A 19,510-nucleotide genomic window follows, 5' to 3' on the forward strand; every position below is an offset into this window, starting at 1 on the left:
ATGAATATTCTTATGAGGAAAACGGAACAAAATATTTGAAGTCTGTGCTGATTTGAGAAATTCAGGAGTAAGTTGGCTATTCCACAGCATATAACAAAATTCTTGTACACAATTAATATAGTCACACAAAAATTAAACAAATGCTTAAGCAGCTACGATTTCAGTGACCTCCAAAAGTCTCCCAAGTCCCCTAAGGTCTGAGCATCTGAGTTCCTAGCATTAAAGTGACTGACAGGATTAAGACAGGTGAAAGGCCCAGGTTAAAAATAAATGCATGTTGCTCAGGAGAAGACCCACATTTACTCCTTTGACCAGGTTGAAAAGATCAGCAAGTGTCATCTTACAGAGAGACCGGGGGCCCCCAGGGACAAGTGTCTCCATGGAGCAAGAGGTGGTTGGCAAGGTCTAGACTTGCCAGAGTAGGGCAATGTAGAGGACACCGTGGGCCACTCAGGGAAAGGCAAAGGGTGTTTTGGGGAAGAAGGGGTCTCAAAGGGTGGCTGTGAAGCTTGGAGGAGGGCCTCTTGCAGAAGACTGGCCTCTGTCCAGTTGTGCCCTAAGTCTCTTGGGACAACCTTGGGCCGGGAGATGGAGGAACACTGTGAGATTAGATTCTATGCTCCTTTCTCCCCTCCTCTAAAAGTACTAAATATGTTAAATGACTTGCCCAAGGACACACAGCTGTTTGGTGTCTGACCTGGGACTCAGAGCCAAGTGTTTGTGCCTCTGTTAATAGCAAGCCTCCAACCTGAGTCTAGAACAGTGTTTCCCAAACTTCTCTCATGATGAGAATCACCTGGTGGAGTTGTTACCTAACTTAGTGCTCTGTATGTAACATCTGTCTTAGAGCACTAGTTAAGTATACAATTTTACCTATATGTTCCCAAAAATTCTAGTTTAGCACTTCTTAGTTGGGATTCAGGAATCTGTGTTTTAACAACTCCACCAGGTGATTCTCATCATGAGAGAAGTTTGGGAAACACTGGTCTAGAAGGACACCAGCCATAAAACCAGAGTGTTAAGACCAGCCAGAACAGGGAGCGGAGGCATCCTGCCTGCCTGTGTCCTCCCCGTGGCCAAGGTGGTGGGAGGTGATGTCTTAACACCCTTCCACCCCCACTCCCCCTCCTGCCCACGTCTGCCAGCAGTGCTAGCTCCGGAACAATGCCGTCGGGGACAGGCAGCGGGAGGGCTGCCCACTAAGGAGGGACTTCAAACAAGGACAGGGTCTAATCCCATCAACTTCCTCTAGCAATTAACCCGTAGGACAAGGAGGTCCTTGTCCCTACTGTAACCACTTCTTCCTTTGTCCTAGTCCAACTAGGCTTAGTCCCAGCCCTCCCAGTCTTCCACCTAGAAATCTTCCTCAGGGGTGCCAGAAACCAATCATTGTCTCAGTTAGATGGGGAGTGGTTGGCTCTGACCTTTCAGAGCTCCAAGGTTGACCAGCCTTTTATATCTTTCTATTCGTGAGACAATGATCGGTTTCCGGTATTGGGCTTTGTACAGCTAAGTAGACCCCACTTCATCTCCCAGTCTCTCCCATCAAGCCCCTTGGACTCAGCTGGGTGCTCTCCTAAGCCCCTCTCTGTGTCTCCCCACAGGGTCAGGCTGTCCTGGCACCAGAAGCCTTTGATGACTAAGCTGTGGGAACCACTTTTGCCTTTACCTCCCTCCACTCAGCTTGATGCCCCCATTCCCTCCTTGGGTAGTGAAAAGGTTCTTCCCAGCCTGCTAGTCTGCAGGCTCTCAGCACAGTGTGCAGAGAACTTAATAACACTTTGTGACTCCACAGAATAAATGAGAGGTGGCTGTTTGAAAGTACTAACATTGGGTCCCTGGGACAGAGCGAGGGCCTTCAGGAATGCCATTTTGGAAGGAAACTGGCAACCTCCTGAAGAAGACAGGAAATGCCTGGAAACTCTGTCTCAGAAAATCATTGAATTATCAACACCAACCATTTCATTTCCATTAAAAATTTTATTACATTAAAAGGAAAAATTCCAAGCCCTCCACAAAACCAACCAACCAACCAACCAACCAACCAACCAACCAACTAACCAACCAACCAATGAAACAACCCTCTAAAACCTAAACCAACTTAAAGACAAATTATTACCCAGATACAAGTAACTCCCTGCTCCCCCAAACAACCTTGCATTAAAAAGTCCAAAAGAAATAGATATGCCGGCTTCAAAAATATTTATCCAAAAAGTAAGGCATCCACTTAAAAAAACACACACAACAATAAATTGAAGGTGGGAAGGAGGTTGGAGGAATGAGAAGAAGGAATAAGAGGATGGTCCCCTGACCCTCCAGGGGCCAGCCCGAGTCTGCCTGGAGTCCACTCAGAGGGACCATAACTCAGACCAAACCTGGCATCTCACCAGTCAGGCAACTGGGCAGGAAGCTAGGAGACAGGAGTGGGCCGAAGGGGCTCCCAGGTGTTCCAGTGTAATCAGACGGGATAGGGAACTGGGGGCACGGGGGAACTCCTGCTTGGGGATAAAAGGATCCTAGTCCTTAGCACACAGGTGTGGTGGGAAGGCCCAAGGACAAGGGCAGACACTATCTCCTTCCTTTGGAGCACAGCGAGAGGCAGCCCCTGTCAGTCCTCACACCACGGACACAGGCTTTCCTGGACCTCCGCAGAGGGCACCTTCAGCTACTGCCTTCTCACCCTGCCCTGGAGGCCATCCAAAGGCAGGACAGTGGTGAGACCCAAAAGAGGGAAGGGTTGAGTTGGGGGAGGAGGGAGGAACTGGCCTTCAGAACACACTTTCTCCCCAGATGGCACCTCAGGGGAGACGGGGAAAGCACCCTCTCTCCTGGGAAAACTTTGCATACCAGGTCTGCCTGAAGGTTAGAAATAAGGAAGTATTTTTAGGTCCAGTTCTTGGATGGGAGGTGACTTAAGGCAGATTTGGCTCAGGTTTCAGGCCTGAAGGGCTTGGGGAACCTTCACACCCAGTCCTAGGTTCAGGAGCCAAAGTCCAGAGAGGAGGAAAAGGGCACGAGGGGGGCACAGGCAGTGCTGGCTGCGCGGCATGTGCTGGAAGCAAGGCTGACTGTTCCTTCAGGCGGGTGGGGAGGGAGGAGGAGCTGAGCCACGCTGTCATTAGGAGAGAACTTTCTGGCGTGAGGAAGCTTTGGCACCCAGTTGGGGGCAGGATGCAGGGGACAGGGACAGGGCTGGGTTTCTGCAATCTGAGCCTTTCCCAGTCTGTTCTACAGGCCTGGCTGGGGGTCATGGGAGGGACAGTTCCCCTCCTTCATTGGTCCTTAGCTCAGAGGAGGTTTGGGGGGTTGAATAGGGGGGTGGTAGCGGTGGGAGTAGTATCCTGAGGAATCTTACTTTGCACAGGGAGCCGACACTGGAGTGGTAGACATGGGGGGAGGAGTGGGGAACAGGGCAGAGGGATTTATTGAATCCCTAGTGAAGGGAGGGAATACAGGTCTCTCCAGATGGCTTTTAATGGTGACAGATTTTCTTGAGTCTTTCCCTCTCCAAGATACTCACTGTTGCTTGTTGCTGCCACTTTGCTCAGAGCTGAGGCCGTGGGCTCAAGAATGGGAAGGGGAGGCAGAACTGAACTCAGGCTCCTGAGGAGGCAACCAGGGCCGGGGAGGAGGGTCCATAGGGCGCTCCTGCCACTCCACTCTCCTCTAACAGTTCTGATCGTGGGCAGCCCTGGTTTCGGGCACAGGTTCTGGGGGTAAAGGGCTGGTATTTTGGGTACAAATGTCAGTGTCTTTGTTTATAGTTTCTCACCCCCAGGTCCTGCCCCTGCTTGACAGAAGCAGAGGGGTGTGTGTTGGGGGGGCCCCAGGCAAGGAAGGAGGGCAGAAAGGGGGCAAAGGAGGGAGGAGGCAACTGAGAGGGTCCTCAAGGCTGGGGCTATTTCACTGAGTTCTTGTCTTTGGAGTCAACGGATTGGTTGATGGGCTGCCACTGCTCCTCCGAGTCCTCATTTATCATCTCTGTCTCCGAGCTCCCTCCGACATTGGGGTACACAACCACACACATCTTCTGGCTCACCAGGGTTATCAACTCTGTGGGAAGAGGTGACACAAAAACTAGGTAAGTGCCGAGTGTCTCACCATGCTCTTCCCTGCTCTCCTGTCCTGGCTTTTGCCTTGGCAGAGCCATTCCCGCCTTCAGAGAATTCTCCCTCCAGGAGATGCCCCTCACCCACCTCCTGTGTCTCTGGGCAAGATCCCAGTTTTCCACCATCCCTTGCCCACTAACTACCAATTCCAGGGTCTCCACTGGTCTCCACCCAGCCCAGGGCAGCTCTTGATAGCGATCAAGTTGCCTATTCATGAGGCTTAAAGTCTGTGGAAATGTCAGTTGTTCTCTCCTCAGAGGTACCTGGGAAGGCACCTGCCCTCTCCTGCCCCGAACTCCTTCCCCAGAGTTCTGTGGCCCAGCCTTGGCCTCCTGTTTCTGGTGGAGTTCTCCTGACAGACTGCTGACCACTCTGTCCCATACCAGGGCCTTCAACAACTCACTGATGAATTTATTGAAACAGCTGGGCTTGTTTTGCCAATAAACACCCAGGAAATAGACGGGCACTCCTGTCAGCATGATGGCCAGGCCGATGCCACACACTACGGGCTCCGACCACAGGCTGAAGACCAGCAAGAAGGCCCAGAACAGCAAGTAGATGATGGGGAACAGCAGGTTGATCTGTGGAGCAGAGGCATGGTTAGCTGTGTGGATCCCATGGCCCCAGGATCAGGGCAACCTCCCTCTTCTTCACCCTCAGGGAGCACCTGAGTGCAAAGGCTGGGCTTCCCTCAGCTCTGAGGCTTGCACACCCTGAGCTTTGATAGGATAATGCTGTGTCAACAGATGTTGGTGAACTTGGGCTGTGGGACAAGAAGGGGGGGGGGGCCCTAAGGAAGGAACAATCCTCACTACCTCCTTTCTCCCTTCTAGATAGGATCAGTCAAGGCCTTGTCACCCAGGCCATGTGCCTGTGGCAGCCTGAGCAGCCCATGGGGGCTGGGAAGCTTGCTGGTACATTGGTATGGTATATGCTTGCTGAGATCCTAAGGTGGAGGAGAGTTGGAGAAATGAAGGAGGGGCAAGGACATGACCTGGGTCAGTCACTCTTCTAGGCAGGGCCTTCATCTGGGCACATGACAAATAACCATCCCTCTCCAGGATCAGTCCCAATTTGTTTCTCTCAAGCAATATGAAAAGATAAATCTTCCAAAACCCAAGAAACCAGGAAACCTAGCATAGTATAAAGCAGCCTGGGGCCTTTAATCAGAAAGAAGCACCTCTCTCTTCATTCCTTCTTGCTAACCACAGGTGGGAGTTTCTAGTGGATCCTCATCAAGCCTCTAGTCTAGATTCAACTGCCTTTCTCCTCCAGGTCCTTCCCCCCACCCCCACCCCCGAGGGATAATGCATGTGGTAGGACAGTGTTTTCCAAACTTCTCTCATGATGAGAATCACCTGGTGGAGTTGTTAAAATACAGATTCCTGAATCCCAACTAAGAAGTGCTAAACTAGAATTTTTGGGAACATATAGGTAAAATTGTATACAATTCCCAAAAATTCTAGTTTAGCATTTCTTAGTTGGGATTCAGGAATCTGTATTTTAACAACTCCACCAGGTGATTCTCATCATGAGAGAAGTTTGGGAAACACTGTTAGGAGATGGGCTACTTCTACCTCCTCTTGCTCTAGCAGGCTTTCTAAGAGTGGTAGAAAAGTGGTAGTGGAAAACAGAGACTTGGAGAGCCCTTGATTCTCAGCTGGAAGAATCTTCTAGGAGCATCTAATCTCCCTCTGTTTCCAAAGTAGAATTGTTAAAAAAATTCAGGGTAATATTCTATTCTTCTAATTTGCAGGAATACCACAGCACGATTGCATATTTCATTCTGAGCAATCTCGTAATTTCCACCACAAAGTTATTTCTTGTATGAATAGGTTCAGTGGGTAACCCTACTCTGTGCAGAGCCACAGTAGTTTAAAAAGGAAGGCTCACTCATGGATGGCTGGAGCGAACTGCGAAGCTTCAAAGAAGAGGAGGTGCTTGAAGCTTCTGTGGGAAATGGTTGGAATTTGGATAGGCAGATGGGAGGAGGAAACTCATTCTGGAATAGAAACAGCACAAGTGGATCTAGCTATCTGGAGGGACAAGGAGGAGGAGACTGGCCAGACTAGAGGGCCCAGGGAAACATTGGAGAGATAAAAGAGACTTGCACAATGAGGTGAAGTTTAAGACAGTCATAGGAAACAAAGGAATGACTCCATGAAATCAGAATTTAAGCTAACTCATCTTTTCAGCTGCAGTTTGCTCTGGTCCTACCCCCAGCAGAGAAAGGAAAGAAATGGCTGTCCCATTCACACAAGGCTCTGCTTCCCAAAGGGTCTTTTACCATCACAGAGGTGATCTGTGGTCAGCAGCTGAGAAAAGGGTGATTGAAAAATCTGTGCTGCAGCTATAGAACCAGAATGGGGCAGGGGAGGGGGAACCTTCATGGGGAGGTTTTCGCACCTTGATGGGGCGGGGGATGTCAGGCTTCTTCCAGCGAAGAACGATCTGTCCAGCAATTGTGACCCCGTAAAAGAGATAGTTGATGAAACCCACATAGTTGATGAGTGTGTATATGTCACTGGTGACCAGCATCAGCAGGGTGGAGATGCACTGTGGGGAGTGGGAGAAGCATGTCAGTGACAGAAAGGGTATTTGGAGACTGGGGCTGCTTATAGGTCAGGACTGTGCCCTTGCTTCAGGCAGATGGAGCCTTTTCATAAAGGAGGTCTCAAAACAGAAAGTGTATAACCTCCCCTAGAAACCCAGGTCATTGCTACCATCTTCATTGCCAGGAAGTTCTTTTCGACTGCAGAGATGATAATCAAAATACTTAATTATTGGTGTGGCATGGGCACTAACCAGTCAGAATAGAATTTGGCCCCAAAATAACTGAATTTGCCACACGGATGGCACCTGGTTCCATGTCCACCCTAGTCTGACTTATATTCATTCCCTGGGTATATCCCTAATTAATTTCATGGAAGATGGTTGACTGCAGATTAAAGCTTTATCTTGCCTTTATCACCCTCTTCTCCTGTCTGAGTCATCTAATTTTTTTTCCTTCCTTTTCGAAATATTATAAACAGCTATAGCACTTATAAGGTGCCAGGCTCTATTCTTCACATTCTACAAATAGTAACTTGTTTAACCCTCATAACATCCCCGTGAAGTTTTCTTGATAGAATCTACTTTCCAACTTCAAAATAATCTCAGAACAATATTCTTCACCTGCCCCTTAATGTGTTACAGCCAATAGAAGGTTCAGTTTTCCTGTGAGATCTGATGTGAAAATAATTGAGAAAATTTTAATGAATAAATAAGCCAGATTCTTACTGTACTTGCCTTGTAGTTATGGTGCTGCACCAGTGGCTCGAACTGAAAAAAGTCTGTGGCCCGCTGGGAATACTGAGTTTTCTCCAGCCAACTTTCACAACTAATCAATCATGATGACCTTCTTCCTGTGCCCAACATTCTGAAATTCCCCCGAATGTTATACAACAAATGCCCTTGACTCCCAGAAGCTCTACTATCCTAGTCTAACAGCTTCTCTGGTGGACCACAGTAATTTCCAATATTTTATTCAGGATCCAGAAGGAAAAAAAAAAAAAGAAAAAAAAAAAGAACCTATAAGGCTCAAAGGGATAAATCTTTGTTCCTTCTTTTTTGCTCTAAAGGATTCTCCTCTGGAGTCATTTTGCTCCCATTTTCCCCCCCAACCCAAGTTTTCTTTTCTCCATTTTCAGTGTACCAGTCTTCCTTTCTTTATTTTTCTTATTGGCGTATTCTTAGCACTTAATTTGTTTCAGTGATATCTCCCAAGAGACTGGCAGAGCCTCCTGGGGCAAGAAGATCAATGGGGAGGGATGGGAGTGTGTGGTGATCAGCTGGGAGCAGAGGCACAACATGGCAACCACAGGTGCAGAAGAGAGCCAAATAATATGTTTCTTTGGGAGGTTATAAAAACTTGAGGAAGTCACTTCATTCTTACCCCAAAAGATGGGAAAATGGAAATGACCTGGCCTGAGAGCCTTAAAGTCTTGCTGTATCTCCTGATATTAGTAAAGCGTGTGCATACAATTGCCAGACTATCTAGGACCACTGAAACCTAGGAACAGAGGAAGGGTTGCAGGGGTGTGTATGGGAGTGGGAACTCCCAGCTTAGAGCAAGCACGAGGGGAAGGGTGTGGGTGGGACCGGCAGAAGGAGGGGCCCTTACTGTGAAGAGCAAGGCTGGGATGGGGGTGCAGCGCTTCACATGGATCATGGCCAGCACGCTGGGAAGGTGGCCCTCCCTGGCTCCAGCAAAGAACAGCCTGGCAGAGAGAAAAGCAGATCAGCCTGGGACGGCCCTCGGACTACCAAAGGAAGCTCCCTCCCCAGACCAGGCTCCCTCATCCATGCCCCCGCTCTGCCCACGCAGGAGCATCACCCCTCTAAACAGATAACCGCCTTCCCATGCACATCTCCAGCCCACCAGTCACAGGACCCACAATCCCAAATGCAGATGCAGGCAAACCGGAAACAGCCCGTGGATAAGTGGATGGATCCTGGGTGTGTGGAGACCCTGAGTGTGGCCTGGTGGCTTGGGGTTACTGATGATTGTGTTGCCATTCTGTGGGTCTCTCTTCATGCTAGAGTGCTGTTGTGGAGTGCTTCTTTCCTTTGCCTAAGCCTTAATCCCATAAAAAATGTACCTTCTGTATCCTCAAAAAATACATGGGGATTGAACTGTACAAGGAAGGCCTTAAAAACATTCTTATCCTAGTCAGAAAGTAGTTATCTCTGCGGTGGGAATGCGTGGTGGGCTAGAAGGGACACATGGGTACTTCGGGATATGTGGAGAAGTCCTAGAGCTTGTGGATGGTGGTTACAAGTCTGTCTACAATTGTTGAAACTCATCCATCTGAACATCTATGGTCTGTGCATTTTATTGTATGGAAATTATACCTAAAAATTTATATCTTTAAGCTACTTATTCTATTCCCAAAAAGCCATCCTAAGGAAATGAACGGAGAGTTAGTGAGGGGTGTATATTCAAATATATTCTGATAATAAGAAAAAAAGGAAATACAAGTAGGAGATTGATAACATTATGGCATATCCACAGGATGGAATATTTTGCATTCATAACAATGTTATAGAAACGAAACTGATTATACCCAAAGCCAGTTAGGCTGACCGGATAGAGCATAGCCTGCATACCAATGGGTCCCAGGTTCGATTCTGGTCAAGGGCATGTACCTTGGTTGCAGGCTCCTCCCCTGTCTGGGCCCTGGTAGGGGCTCGTGCAGGGGACAACCAATCGATGTGTTTCTCTCACATAGATGTTTCTCTCTGTCTTTCCCTCTCTCGTACACTCTCTCCCTAAAAATCAGTGGAAAGCCGAAACGGGTTTGGCTCAGTGGATAGAGCGTGGACATGCAGACTAATAGGTCCCAGGTTCGATTCCGGTCAAGGGCATGTGCATTGGTTGTGGGCACATCCTCAGTGGGGGTGTGTGCAGGAGGCAGCTGGTTGATGTTCCTCTCTTATTGATATTTCTAGCTCTCTATCCCTCTTCCTTCCTCTCTGTAAAAATCAATAAAATATATTTTAAATAAATAAGTAAATAAATAAATAAATAAATAAAAACTCAGTGGAATAATATCCTCAGATGAGGATTAAACCAAAACAAACAAACAAAGCTGGTTATATGAAACATGTTCACAATATAATGGTAAATGAAAAAAGCAGATGATTCCATACTTTATGATTCCAATTAATTGAAAAATTATTTATGGGGCATGTACAAAGATATATGGTTATGCCAACTAATTATTTCTAGGTAGTGGGATTATGCATAATTTAAATTTTCTTCCTTAGATGTTATAGAAGCAATTTTAAAATTCTAAAATGGACAAAAAAATTTGTAATTGGAATAAACATTATATTTTAATTTTTAAAATTTTAACTTTTTATTTTAAGATATAGATTCTCATACAATTGTAAGAAATAATATAGAGCAATTTTACATATCTTTTACCCAGTTTCTCCCATTGATAATATATTTCAAAACTATAGTATAATATTAAGATCAAGATATTAATGTATTAGAGTTATTTATAAAAAGAGGAATTTTAACATAAAAAGCAGGCCTTCTTCCTCTTTCCTCTCCAGAGATAAGAAAATACTATAAATTATTGGTATTTACAAATTAGTGTGAATTATACCACTTTATTTTAAAATTGATTTCAGAGAGGAAGGGAGAGGGAGAGAGAGGTAGAAACATCAGTGATGAGAGATAATAATTGTTTGGCTGCCTCCTGAATACCCCACACTGAGTATCAAGCCAACAACTTGGGCATGTGCCCTTGACCAGAATCAAACCTGGGACTCTTCAGTCCACAGACCAATACTCTGTCCACTAAGCCAAACTGGCTAGGGCCACTTTTCCTTTTTTCCTAGGGTTTTGTAGGGAAAGGAGTGCCTAAGGGGGTAAGAGGAAGGGGCGGGTGTGATGGAGACAGAAATGCATAGAAACAGCACACGGGGTGTTCTGAAGAGAACTATCATTTACTTTGAAATTTGTGTATAGGGGAGAGTGAAGCTAAAAGCAGTAGCTCATAAGAAGTGTGGGAGTCGATTATGGTTCTAAGTACCCAAATGCATCACCATCAGGTGCCATCATCAAATACCTAGGCCAGTGGCACTAGTTTCATGCAACCATGTGGTATTGGCCCTCTACGATGCAGCCTCATGCACCCAACCGAGCCCTAGGTGCTCTGCGGGCCTCATCATGCACATAGCCAGGGTCCCACATTCAGATCCCTCCTCCATAGCAGCCAGGACCAGGTGGGGTTGTCCAGATCCAGCAGCATTTGTAAGTGGGGTCACGTTCACAAGCAATCCTTGCCCAGCTAGCTGACAACGGAGGAGACAACGACAGTAAGCATGACACACACCCACACACACTCCTACTCCTCAGGAAGGATCATCTTCTCCATACTCCAAATCACAAAAGAGTAAGAGAAAGAGAGGAGGGGAAAAGGAGGAAGAAAGGAAGGAAGGAACTGGAAGATGAGCAGAGGAGGCCTGGTGGGTAAGCCGTGCCTCCGAATTGGAGGCTGATCACACCAGGCCACATCTCCTGCATGCACACACAGCTATACCACATGCACGCAGACCACTGCTGGGCTTGCCTGAGGGACAAACCCCACTCTAAAGTGGCTGTAGCCAGTCCCTCTCCTCCAATAGATCCCAGAGAGCCTCATGGGTCATTGCTCTTCCACCGCTCGCCCTTGGCTGGGGCCTCCAGGTGGCCTCTGCTCCTGTGTAACACGCACAGGATGTGTCATAGGGTCCTGGGGAACCGGGCATACCCACATTCCCTTTTCCTGCCTGGATCCTGAAAACATGGCACTCCTTTGACATTTCACGGGAACTCCTCTCTGTTGGCTTTAGAAGAAGCTGAACTCGGGGACTTACTCCTTTGGCTGTGTCTTTCGAGTAGGACTGTGCCCCGGGTGCAGAGGGGCTTTCTAAGAACACTGGGAAGACCCCTTGAACTACACTAATGGAATCTATCCAGCATCTGCTGTTCTCAGCAGATATATGGAGGTGGGAGATGGGGACTCCTGGGCCCACTTGAGTTTCTGGCTTCCCTGAGAGGGATGAGGGATGTAGCTTTAGACAAATGCTTTCTTCGCACTCTTCCCCAGTCCTCTCACTTCACATGAGTGAGTCCACTTGAGTCTCAGGGGTGGCCACTCGAAGACCTCCCACAGCTGCCTGTCTGTGGAGCAGAGAGGAGCCTGTGCCCACAGGGCATTCAAAGACGATCCCATCCCACAAAGATGGCCCCAGAACTTTCCTAGGGGGCCAGGCCAGAGGCCCCAGGCACAGGTCCCTCCTGATACCTTTCAGAGTGGGTTCCTTTCTAGCCAGCACAGCCTGTTTCCAGAAGGGGCTCTGGAGACAGTTCTGCTACCAATTTCAGTCCCTGACCTGGAACTGCGTCAGGCAGCTTGGGCCTCCTCAGCCTCCTGCTCCTACTGAAGTGAGGTGGGGTGGGGCTTTTCACCACTACATGTGAAGGCACATACATCCTAGGTAACCACATGAGCAACATACACCTCTCTGCGTCTACACTGATACATACATGCCCTCACATGAGCAATCACCCCCTGCAAGATCACTGCCCAGGTTATCCACACAGACCCTGCTGACGGAGACAAGCACCCTACATATACACAGAGCAATATGCACAGCAGTGTGGCTTCTGGCTCTGAATGGGCCTGGACAGCACTCACCGGGAGGAGGTGAAGAGAGACCCATTGACTCCTCCAAAAGTGGACAGGGCAACAGAAATGGGCATGATCCAGGCCATGACCCCCAGGAGCTTCTCTCCAAAAGTCTATGAGAGAAAACAAGGGATGGGCAGGAAAGTAGAGGTTATATCTCTGCACCGGTGCATCACTGCTAGGAATGCTCCCTCCCAGGTCCACCCTTACCGAGCCTCTAACTAAGCTCCTAAGAGGAAGGAGGGTGTTTGTGCCCTGTCCCCCATCCTACACCACCACTTCCCACAGAGACCACTACACAGCAGGGAATCAATAACTTTTGGACTAGCTAACTGAAGGAAGCAGTGTTTGGTAATAATACCAATATTAATAATGCTAATAATGAACTAACACTTGTTATCCTTGATTTATGGATGAAGAAATTGAGGCACAAAGCAATTCAGTAGATTGCCTAAGATTATACACCCAGGACTGGACACCAGCCATGTGAATTCAGGCCTCACTACAGTGTACATTGGTGAGTCAGGCTGGTGGGGGCTCTAATCTCAGCCTAAGATTTAGGAACTATAAGACCTTGAGCAAGGTTCTTAATTTTTGAGCCTCTGTTTTCCCATCTGTAATTCATAGGGTAGAATTTCTAAATTCATAGAAACAAATTAAATTGGGGGAATAATAAGAAGAGGCTATTATGTAGACCAGGGGTCTTCAAACTACAGCCCGCGGGCCACATGCAGCCCCCAGGGGAGTCTGATCCTGCCCGCCAGGTTTTTTGGGCAGTGAGCGCAGCCAAGGTGTTACAGTAGGAATTAGTAGTTCATATAGTCCGGCCCTCCAGCTCTCTGAGGGACAGTGATCTGGCCCCCACTTTAAAAAGTTTGAGGACCCCTGATGTAGACTGAGAAAGAAAAGGTGGTGAAACTATAGATTAGTCTTCATGTATGGAAGGAATATAAACTATCAGGGGTCCAGTGTTTCTATATTTTCTGAGCTAAGTACACACTTGATTTACAGCATATTATGGGGAGAGGCTATTTAAAATAGCTATCCTGCCAGTGGATAGAGCGTCAGCCTGCGGACAGAAAGGTCCGAGGTTTGATTCCGGTCAAGGGCATGTAACTTGGTTGCGGGCACATCCCCAGTAGGGGTTGTGCAAGAGGCAGCTGATCGATGGTTCTCTCTCATTGATATTTCTAACTCTCTATCCATCTCTCTTCCTCCCTATAAAAAATCAATAAAATATATATTTAAAAAAATAGCTGTCCTTTGGGGAAGGCTAGTCTTGGAACACCCTGAGGTGGGACACTGGAGGGCCTCCTTTAGTCTTCAATGAGACAAATGATGACATTGCTTGGCAGGGAGAGATCATAGCCCAGGTGAAGCCAGGTGAGGGAGCAACATGTCTCCTAGTAGTTCTTTCCTGGATATCAAGGACCCAAAACTTTGGACCTGCATGATCTCTTTCCCCAAGAGCACAATCCATCCTACTTCCTAATCGCTTACTGGCACACACTTTTCCCTGATGAGTGAAGGAGTCAGATTGCATGCTTTCCTTTGGTGAAAATGGAGGCAGAGAAAAATGGCATGTCTTATGCAAGACTGCATCTCTCTGGGGAGAAGCCTGCCTCCTTTATACAATCATCATATTTAGAGTTTTAAGTGCCCTAGATCAGGAGTCAGCAAACTTTTTCTGTAAAGGGTCAGATAGTAAATAATTCGGCTTTGTAGGCCATACAGTCCCTGTGGTAACTACTCAGCTCTGCCATTGTGGCTCTTCTAGGTACAGCATGGCCATCAGCTCACTACTGGGCACTTGAAGGTGCGGTTTCTGCCCTAAGGACTTGGGATGACTTCCAATTCCACAAACCCATGGATTGGGGGGGGGGGGGGAAAGTAGGGGTAGCTCAGCAGGCAAATCTATGTCAACCTTCCTGGTTTGAGGGACCGTGAGTTTGATTTCTTACCACAGCGACTGCATTCGATGCCAGCAGCTCCTGGGGGGACATTGCAGTGACATAAGCGACATTGGCAAAGACATACACAAATGTGACCAGTGGGATGGAGATGAAGATGGCTCTGGGAAGGTTCCTGTAGAGGGAGAGGAGGTGAGAGGGGGAAGGCCTGGCACCTGGGACCATCTGCCTCATCTTGAGGTCCAGGGAGTACCTTCTGTTTTGCTACATGAAGCTGACCTTGCAGCCTTCTGTGAGGTTTCCTCCTCTTGAAGAGGTGTAGAGAGGAATTTATCTAAATATGGGCATGATAATTTAAAGAAAATGAAATAGCTTAGGCTGGAAATACATTCCGTGCCTATTGATTTTTTTTATTGACCAGAATCTCCACAATGCACCCCTTCCCCTACCTTAAGACACAAAGACCCACCTGTCCCAAAACAGGTAAGGTGCCTGGAAAGCACTCAGGGCACATTTCATTCTCTAAGGCAGTAGTGTTATCTCAGCACCATTTCAACCTTTAACCTACTCTGGTAGAGTCACCAGGTCATTTTTTTTTCTCCTGGAAGATTGAGTGGCAGGTGGTCTAAGTTCCTGGGAAATGAACTGTTTCTTCAGGATACACCAGGTCATAGTCAGAACTGGGGCTGGGAGGAGAATTGGGGAGTGGACACCTGTTTCCCTTTTCCCAGTAGTAGGTGCCTCGGCCTTTCCAGGAGAAAGGAAGAGCTGGGCTGTTTCAACTCACTTGTAGGGATCAACAAGTTCCTCAGTCACGTAATTAAGAAAGTTCCAGCCTCCGTAGGCAAAGGAGCCCTGAAGGAAAGCCAGTGCAATGAGGCCAATGCTCGGTTCCTGGAAATTCTCAAATGCATTCTTTGGCTCCAGCCAGAAGTATTCTCCTGTGGACACAAGGGGCAGGAGGCTGTCAGCGAGACCAGTCAGAGGCCTGGCAGCCACTGGCCTCCCTGGTCTGGTCTCCACCACTCCCTGCAGTGATGATGCAGTGAGCCTCATGAACTGGAGAAGTGGGACCAATAGGAGGAGGGAAGTATGGCTTGAGGACCTCCCAAACCTGTTAGCCATTCATTCAATGGGGGCTCAGATTCAAAGCACAGTTCTGAATGTCCTTTTTTGACAAGGCAAAGGTACTTGGAAGGAAAGGCCAAGGGAAGGTCACCGGGAGGGCAAAGTAACTTGGGGGACTAGCAGGGTAAATGGGAGCTGGCCTGCTGGGATTTGGAGAGGCAGGAGAAGAGCCCGTGGCAGTCTCCTGAGCCCTTTCCCTCATACTTAAATTTGTACATTTTCATGAAGAAAGCATCAAGAACAACAAGCTTCCATAGTGCTCTATTAGCTCAAACCTGTTCTGCTTTTTTTGTCAATCTCCATCTGTCTCTAAGGTGTGTGTCTGGTCTCCATTTGCATGGCATAGATTTGCTAAGGACAGGGACCTCAGCCAAGAGTTTATACATTTCCTTCCCATCCTTTAGCACAGTGTCCTGCACACAGAGGTCCCTCCAGAAAGGATGCTGACTGAGGTTGTAGTGAGACACAGAGTAACTGCTCATACTTTATTCATTTGTAATCTGGCATTGGGACAATAAATAAGGAGATTAGAGTGATCAGGAGAAAGCATTGGGGCCAGATTAGGAGGGACTCTATTTTGAAAATATAGGACAGTGATTTCCTTAAGTCTAAATTCCTGAAAACAATATAACCTGCTAAAGAACTTAATCCAACTGATTAAAGTGGACATTTTATATAGCAGAACCTTAATTATATTTCCTGGAGTGAAAATCCAGGCACCCACACTGCCTTCGAGGCTTGTGGGCAGATGAGAGGTCTCCTGCTTGTCATCTGACTTTCTCCAGGAGGCAGTGACACTGGGCAGAGCCTTGTGGTGCTACGGATCCCATGGAAACCAAATACAGACTGAGGCTTGAAAAGGACCAAATCCCTGGGGGAATGTTGGCAAGGGCCCCAGGAATGCAGAGCTCTCTTGTAGAGATTATGAGTAATTTAAAAACATATAAAATCTCCTCCTCTGTCCCCCCATTTTAAGATATGGACAAGATACAACATAAGATGAGGTAGATTCCCTGGGGTTGGCGTGAGAGGGCAATAGGAGTCCAGAGATCTGAAGTCAGCATGAGAAGACTGAATCTGCTAACAGGCAAGACACATTCTACTTCCTATGGGAAATGGTTTCTCTTCCCCTTTGCGAAGCAAGTAGGAAGGGAAGCCATTTAAGGCCAGAATTGGGAAATCTCAGGGCATGCACTCACCCAAAGACAGTATGAGGGTGTGTACATTCAAGGGTGGGAAGCTGGGCAGGGCCCCGTGGCTTCAATGGCACTCACCTTTGCAGATCTGCACAACCCCCATGATGATGATCAGGGCCAGGGCCAGGAGCTTCCCAGCTGTGAAGATATCTTGAACCCTGGTGGCCCACCGCACACTGGAGCAGTTGACCCATGTGAGGAGCACTGAAAGGAAAGACCCCAAACACACCATCAGGGGCCATAACAAAGCTGCAGGACCCTCTCTGCACAGAAGCAGAAACGCTCTTTGCTCCTAACGATGGAATTGCAGTAGACGAGCCAAATCTGCGAGCTCAGCCCCAGTGTCCAGAAACTTTGGCTGGGTTAGTGGGTTAAGAAAGGGGATTACATGCCCCAAATTAGAGCTTGGTCAGAATATGCCCTGCCCAGGGCTGGGAGCCAGAAGTAGGCATGGGAGAGTAGACACTGGCTTTGGAGGGGAAGTTAGCAGCTGATCAGGGCACCGTTGTAGGTTTTGTTTTCAAGCCATTGTATATTCAAGGAGCATTCTGAGCAGCTGGTGGGATCCTCGATGTCATCTTTCTGAGCCTGGTTTTGGGGCAACAGAGGTGTAGGGGAATTGTTTGTTATTTTGGTTTATCAAGGCATTACACATATAGAATACAATTCACTTTTAAGTGCACAATTTGATGAGAGTTGACAAATGTATTCAGTTATTTAATTACTACTGCATTTTCTATTTCCAACACTCCAATGAGTTCTCTTGTATGCTATGTTTCTTTGATGTCAGTCACTTCCCCTACTGGCAATCACTAATTTGATTTCTGACCCTCTAGTTTTGCTTTGTCCAGAATGTCCCATAAATGGGGTTATACAATGTGTAGCCTCGTGTCTGGCTCCTTTCACTTACATGCTTTTGGGATCCATTCATGTCGCTATATATATTAGTTTGTTCCTTCCTATTGTCAAGTAGTATTCTGTTGAATAAATGTATCAGTTTGATTTTCCCCTTGGCAGCTGTTGGACATTATTAATAAAGCTATGAACACTTGCACAGAAATCTTTAAGTAGATTGTAGAGGTCTTTGAATGGGGTTTTCATTTCTCTCAAGTAAATACACAGGAGTGGGATTCTGAGTTATATGGTAAATGTCATCAAACTTTGTAAGAAACTCCCAAACTGTTTTTTCTAAAGTGGCTGCATTATTTTGCATTTCCAACAGCAATGTGTGCAAGATCCTATTGCTCTATATCTTTGCCAGCATTTGCTACTGTCGGCTTTAAAAGTCTGGCTATTCTAATAGGTGTTAAGTGGCATTTTGTTACAGTTTTTTGTTTTGTTGTCTAAAGTTTTACATATGTCTCCCTTTTTCCCCATTGATGCTCCTTCCCAGCCATTCCCACCCCCGAGGCCAACCCCCCATTGCCCTAGTGTCTGTGTTCATTGGTTAAGCTAATATGCATGCATATAAGTTCTTTGGTTGATCTCTAAACCCCGAAACCTCCCCTGCCATTTGTCTCTGGATCTATTTTTGTTCATCATTATATCCCACATATGAGTGAAATCATGTGATTTTTATCTTTCTCCCACTGGCTTATTTTGCTTAGCATAATGCTCTCCAGTTCCATCCATGCTATTGCAAATAGTAAAAGTTCCTTATTTTTTATTTTATTAATTTTTTTTATTGATTTCAGAGAGGAAGGGAGAGGGAGAGAGAGAAACATCAATGAGAGATAATCATTGATTGGCTGCCTTCTGCTTGACCCCTACTAGGGATTGAGCCTGCAACCCAGGCAGGTGCCCTTGACCTGAATTGAACCCGGGACCCTTCAGTTCCCAGGCTGATGCTCTATCCACTGAGCAAAATTGGCTAGGCTCCTTTTTTATAGCGGTGTAGTATTCCATTGTATAGACGTACCACAGGTTTTTAATCCACTCAACTACTGATGGGCACTTAGTTGTTATAGTTTTGACTTGCCTTTCCCTAGTGACTAATGATGTTGAAAATGTTTTCCTGTGTTTCCTCCCAATATCCCTACATCTTCTTGGGGTGCATGGGGGACTTTTAATCTGCCTCTTTTCCTAAGAGTCAGAGATTCCAAGAATGTGTAACCTCCAGGGCTGCAGGAGAGCTCAGGCTGAGTGCTATGATGGAGGGGCCCTCTGTTTTACCATCACAGTCCCTAAGTAAGCCACAGGAGCCCTGTGATTCAGGAACAGGAGTCTCAGTCAACCCCCTGGTGGTTATGAAGTGCCTGAGAATAAAGGGGAAAAAGTTAAAATTCTCTTTCTCTCCCTCTGAAACAGTGACCAGGATGCCCCTTAGTTCTCCAAGGTATGTTAAATCATATGTGTAAAAGCACAAAGTTCTTTCTCTTTCCTCAAGCCACTATCCAGGCCTGATTTCACATATACAGCTGATCAAGTTCTATCAATATCTTATCCTGAAAGTGTGCATTTACTTTCCAAATATTTTCCAACCGTGATTCTGAGAACATTTTGGCAGAGTAAGGACCTGACATTATTCTTCTGTAACCTTCTTCCTTGTGCCATCACTATCAGGCAAAATCCTCATCTTTCAAGATCCAGCTCAAATGTCACCTGTTCTGTGAGTCATTATTATTTTACTTATTCCTATTTTATTTAATGCCTGCTAGGTAAGATTTATCAGCTGCATTTTATAGACAAGAACTAAAGTTTGTCCCTCTGCTGTTCTCCCAGACCATTCTGTTTATATCTAATTTTGGCACTTCTTTCTTTCTTGCTTGCTTTTTTTTTTTTTTTTTTTTTTTTTTTTTTTTTTTTAAGTATTTTATTGATTTTTTACAGAAAGGAAGGGAGAGGGATAAAAAGTTAGAAACATCAATGAGAGAGAAACATCAATCAGCTGTTTCCTGCACACTCCCCGCTGGGGATATGCCTGCAACCAAGGTACATGTCCT

The 19,510-nt window shown here is 46.8% G+C and overlaps 1 protein-coding gene across 3 annotated transcripts in view; it reads right to left on the reverse strand.

The window, feature by feature from the left end:
• Positions 1 to 1,969: 1,969 nt before the first annotated feature.
• Positions 1,970 to 19,510, reverse strand: part of SLC7A8 (solute carrier family 7 member 8) — a 49,300-nt gene continuing 31,759 nt past the window's right edge. For 2 of the 3 annotated variants that reach the window (XM_084886078.1, XM_084886077.1), the window contains exons 6-13: positions 16,647 to 16,772; positions 15,032 to 15,185; positions 14,296 to 14,419; positions 12,344 to 12,447; positions 8,272 to 8,368; positions 6,516 to 6,665; positions 4,513 to 4,690; positions 1,970 to 4,053 (exon numbers count right to left, since the gene is read on the reverse strand). In XM_084886078.1, the coding sequence (XP_084742204.1) occupies positions 3,899 to 4,053; positions 4,513 to 4,690; positions 6,516 to 6,665; positions 8,272 to 8,368; positions 12,344 to 12,447; positions 14,296 to 14,419; positions 15,032 to 15,185; positions 16,647 to 16,772 (1,088 nt within the window). In that variant the 3' untranslated portion in view covers positions 1,970 to 3,898. The other variant, XM_084886079.1, reaches the window with a different exon arrangement.

Source organism: Pipistrellus hanaki (genome assembly GCF_964339955.1).
Source record: "Pipistrellus hanaki genome assembly, chromosome: 1".
Taxonomy (NCBI): Eukaryota; Metazoa; Chordata; class Mammalia; order Chiroptera; family Vespertilionidae; genus Pipistrellus; species Pipistrellus hanaki.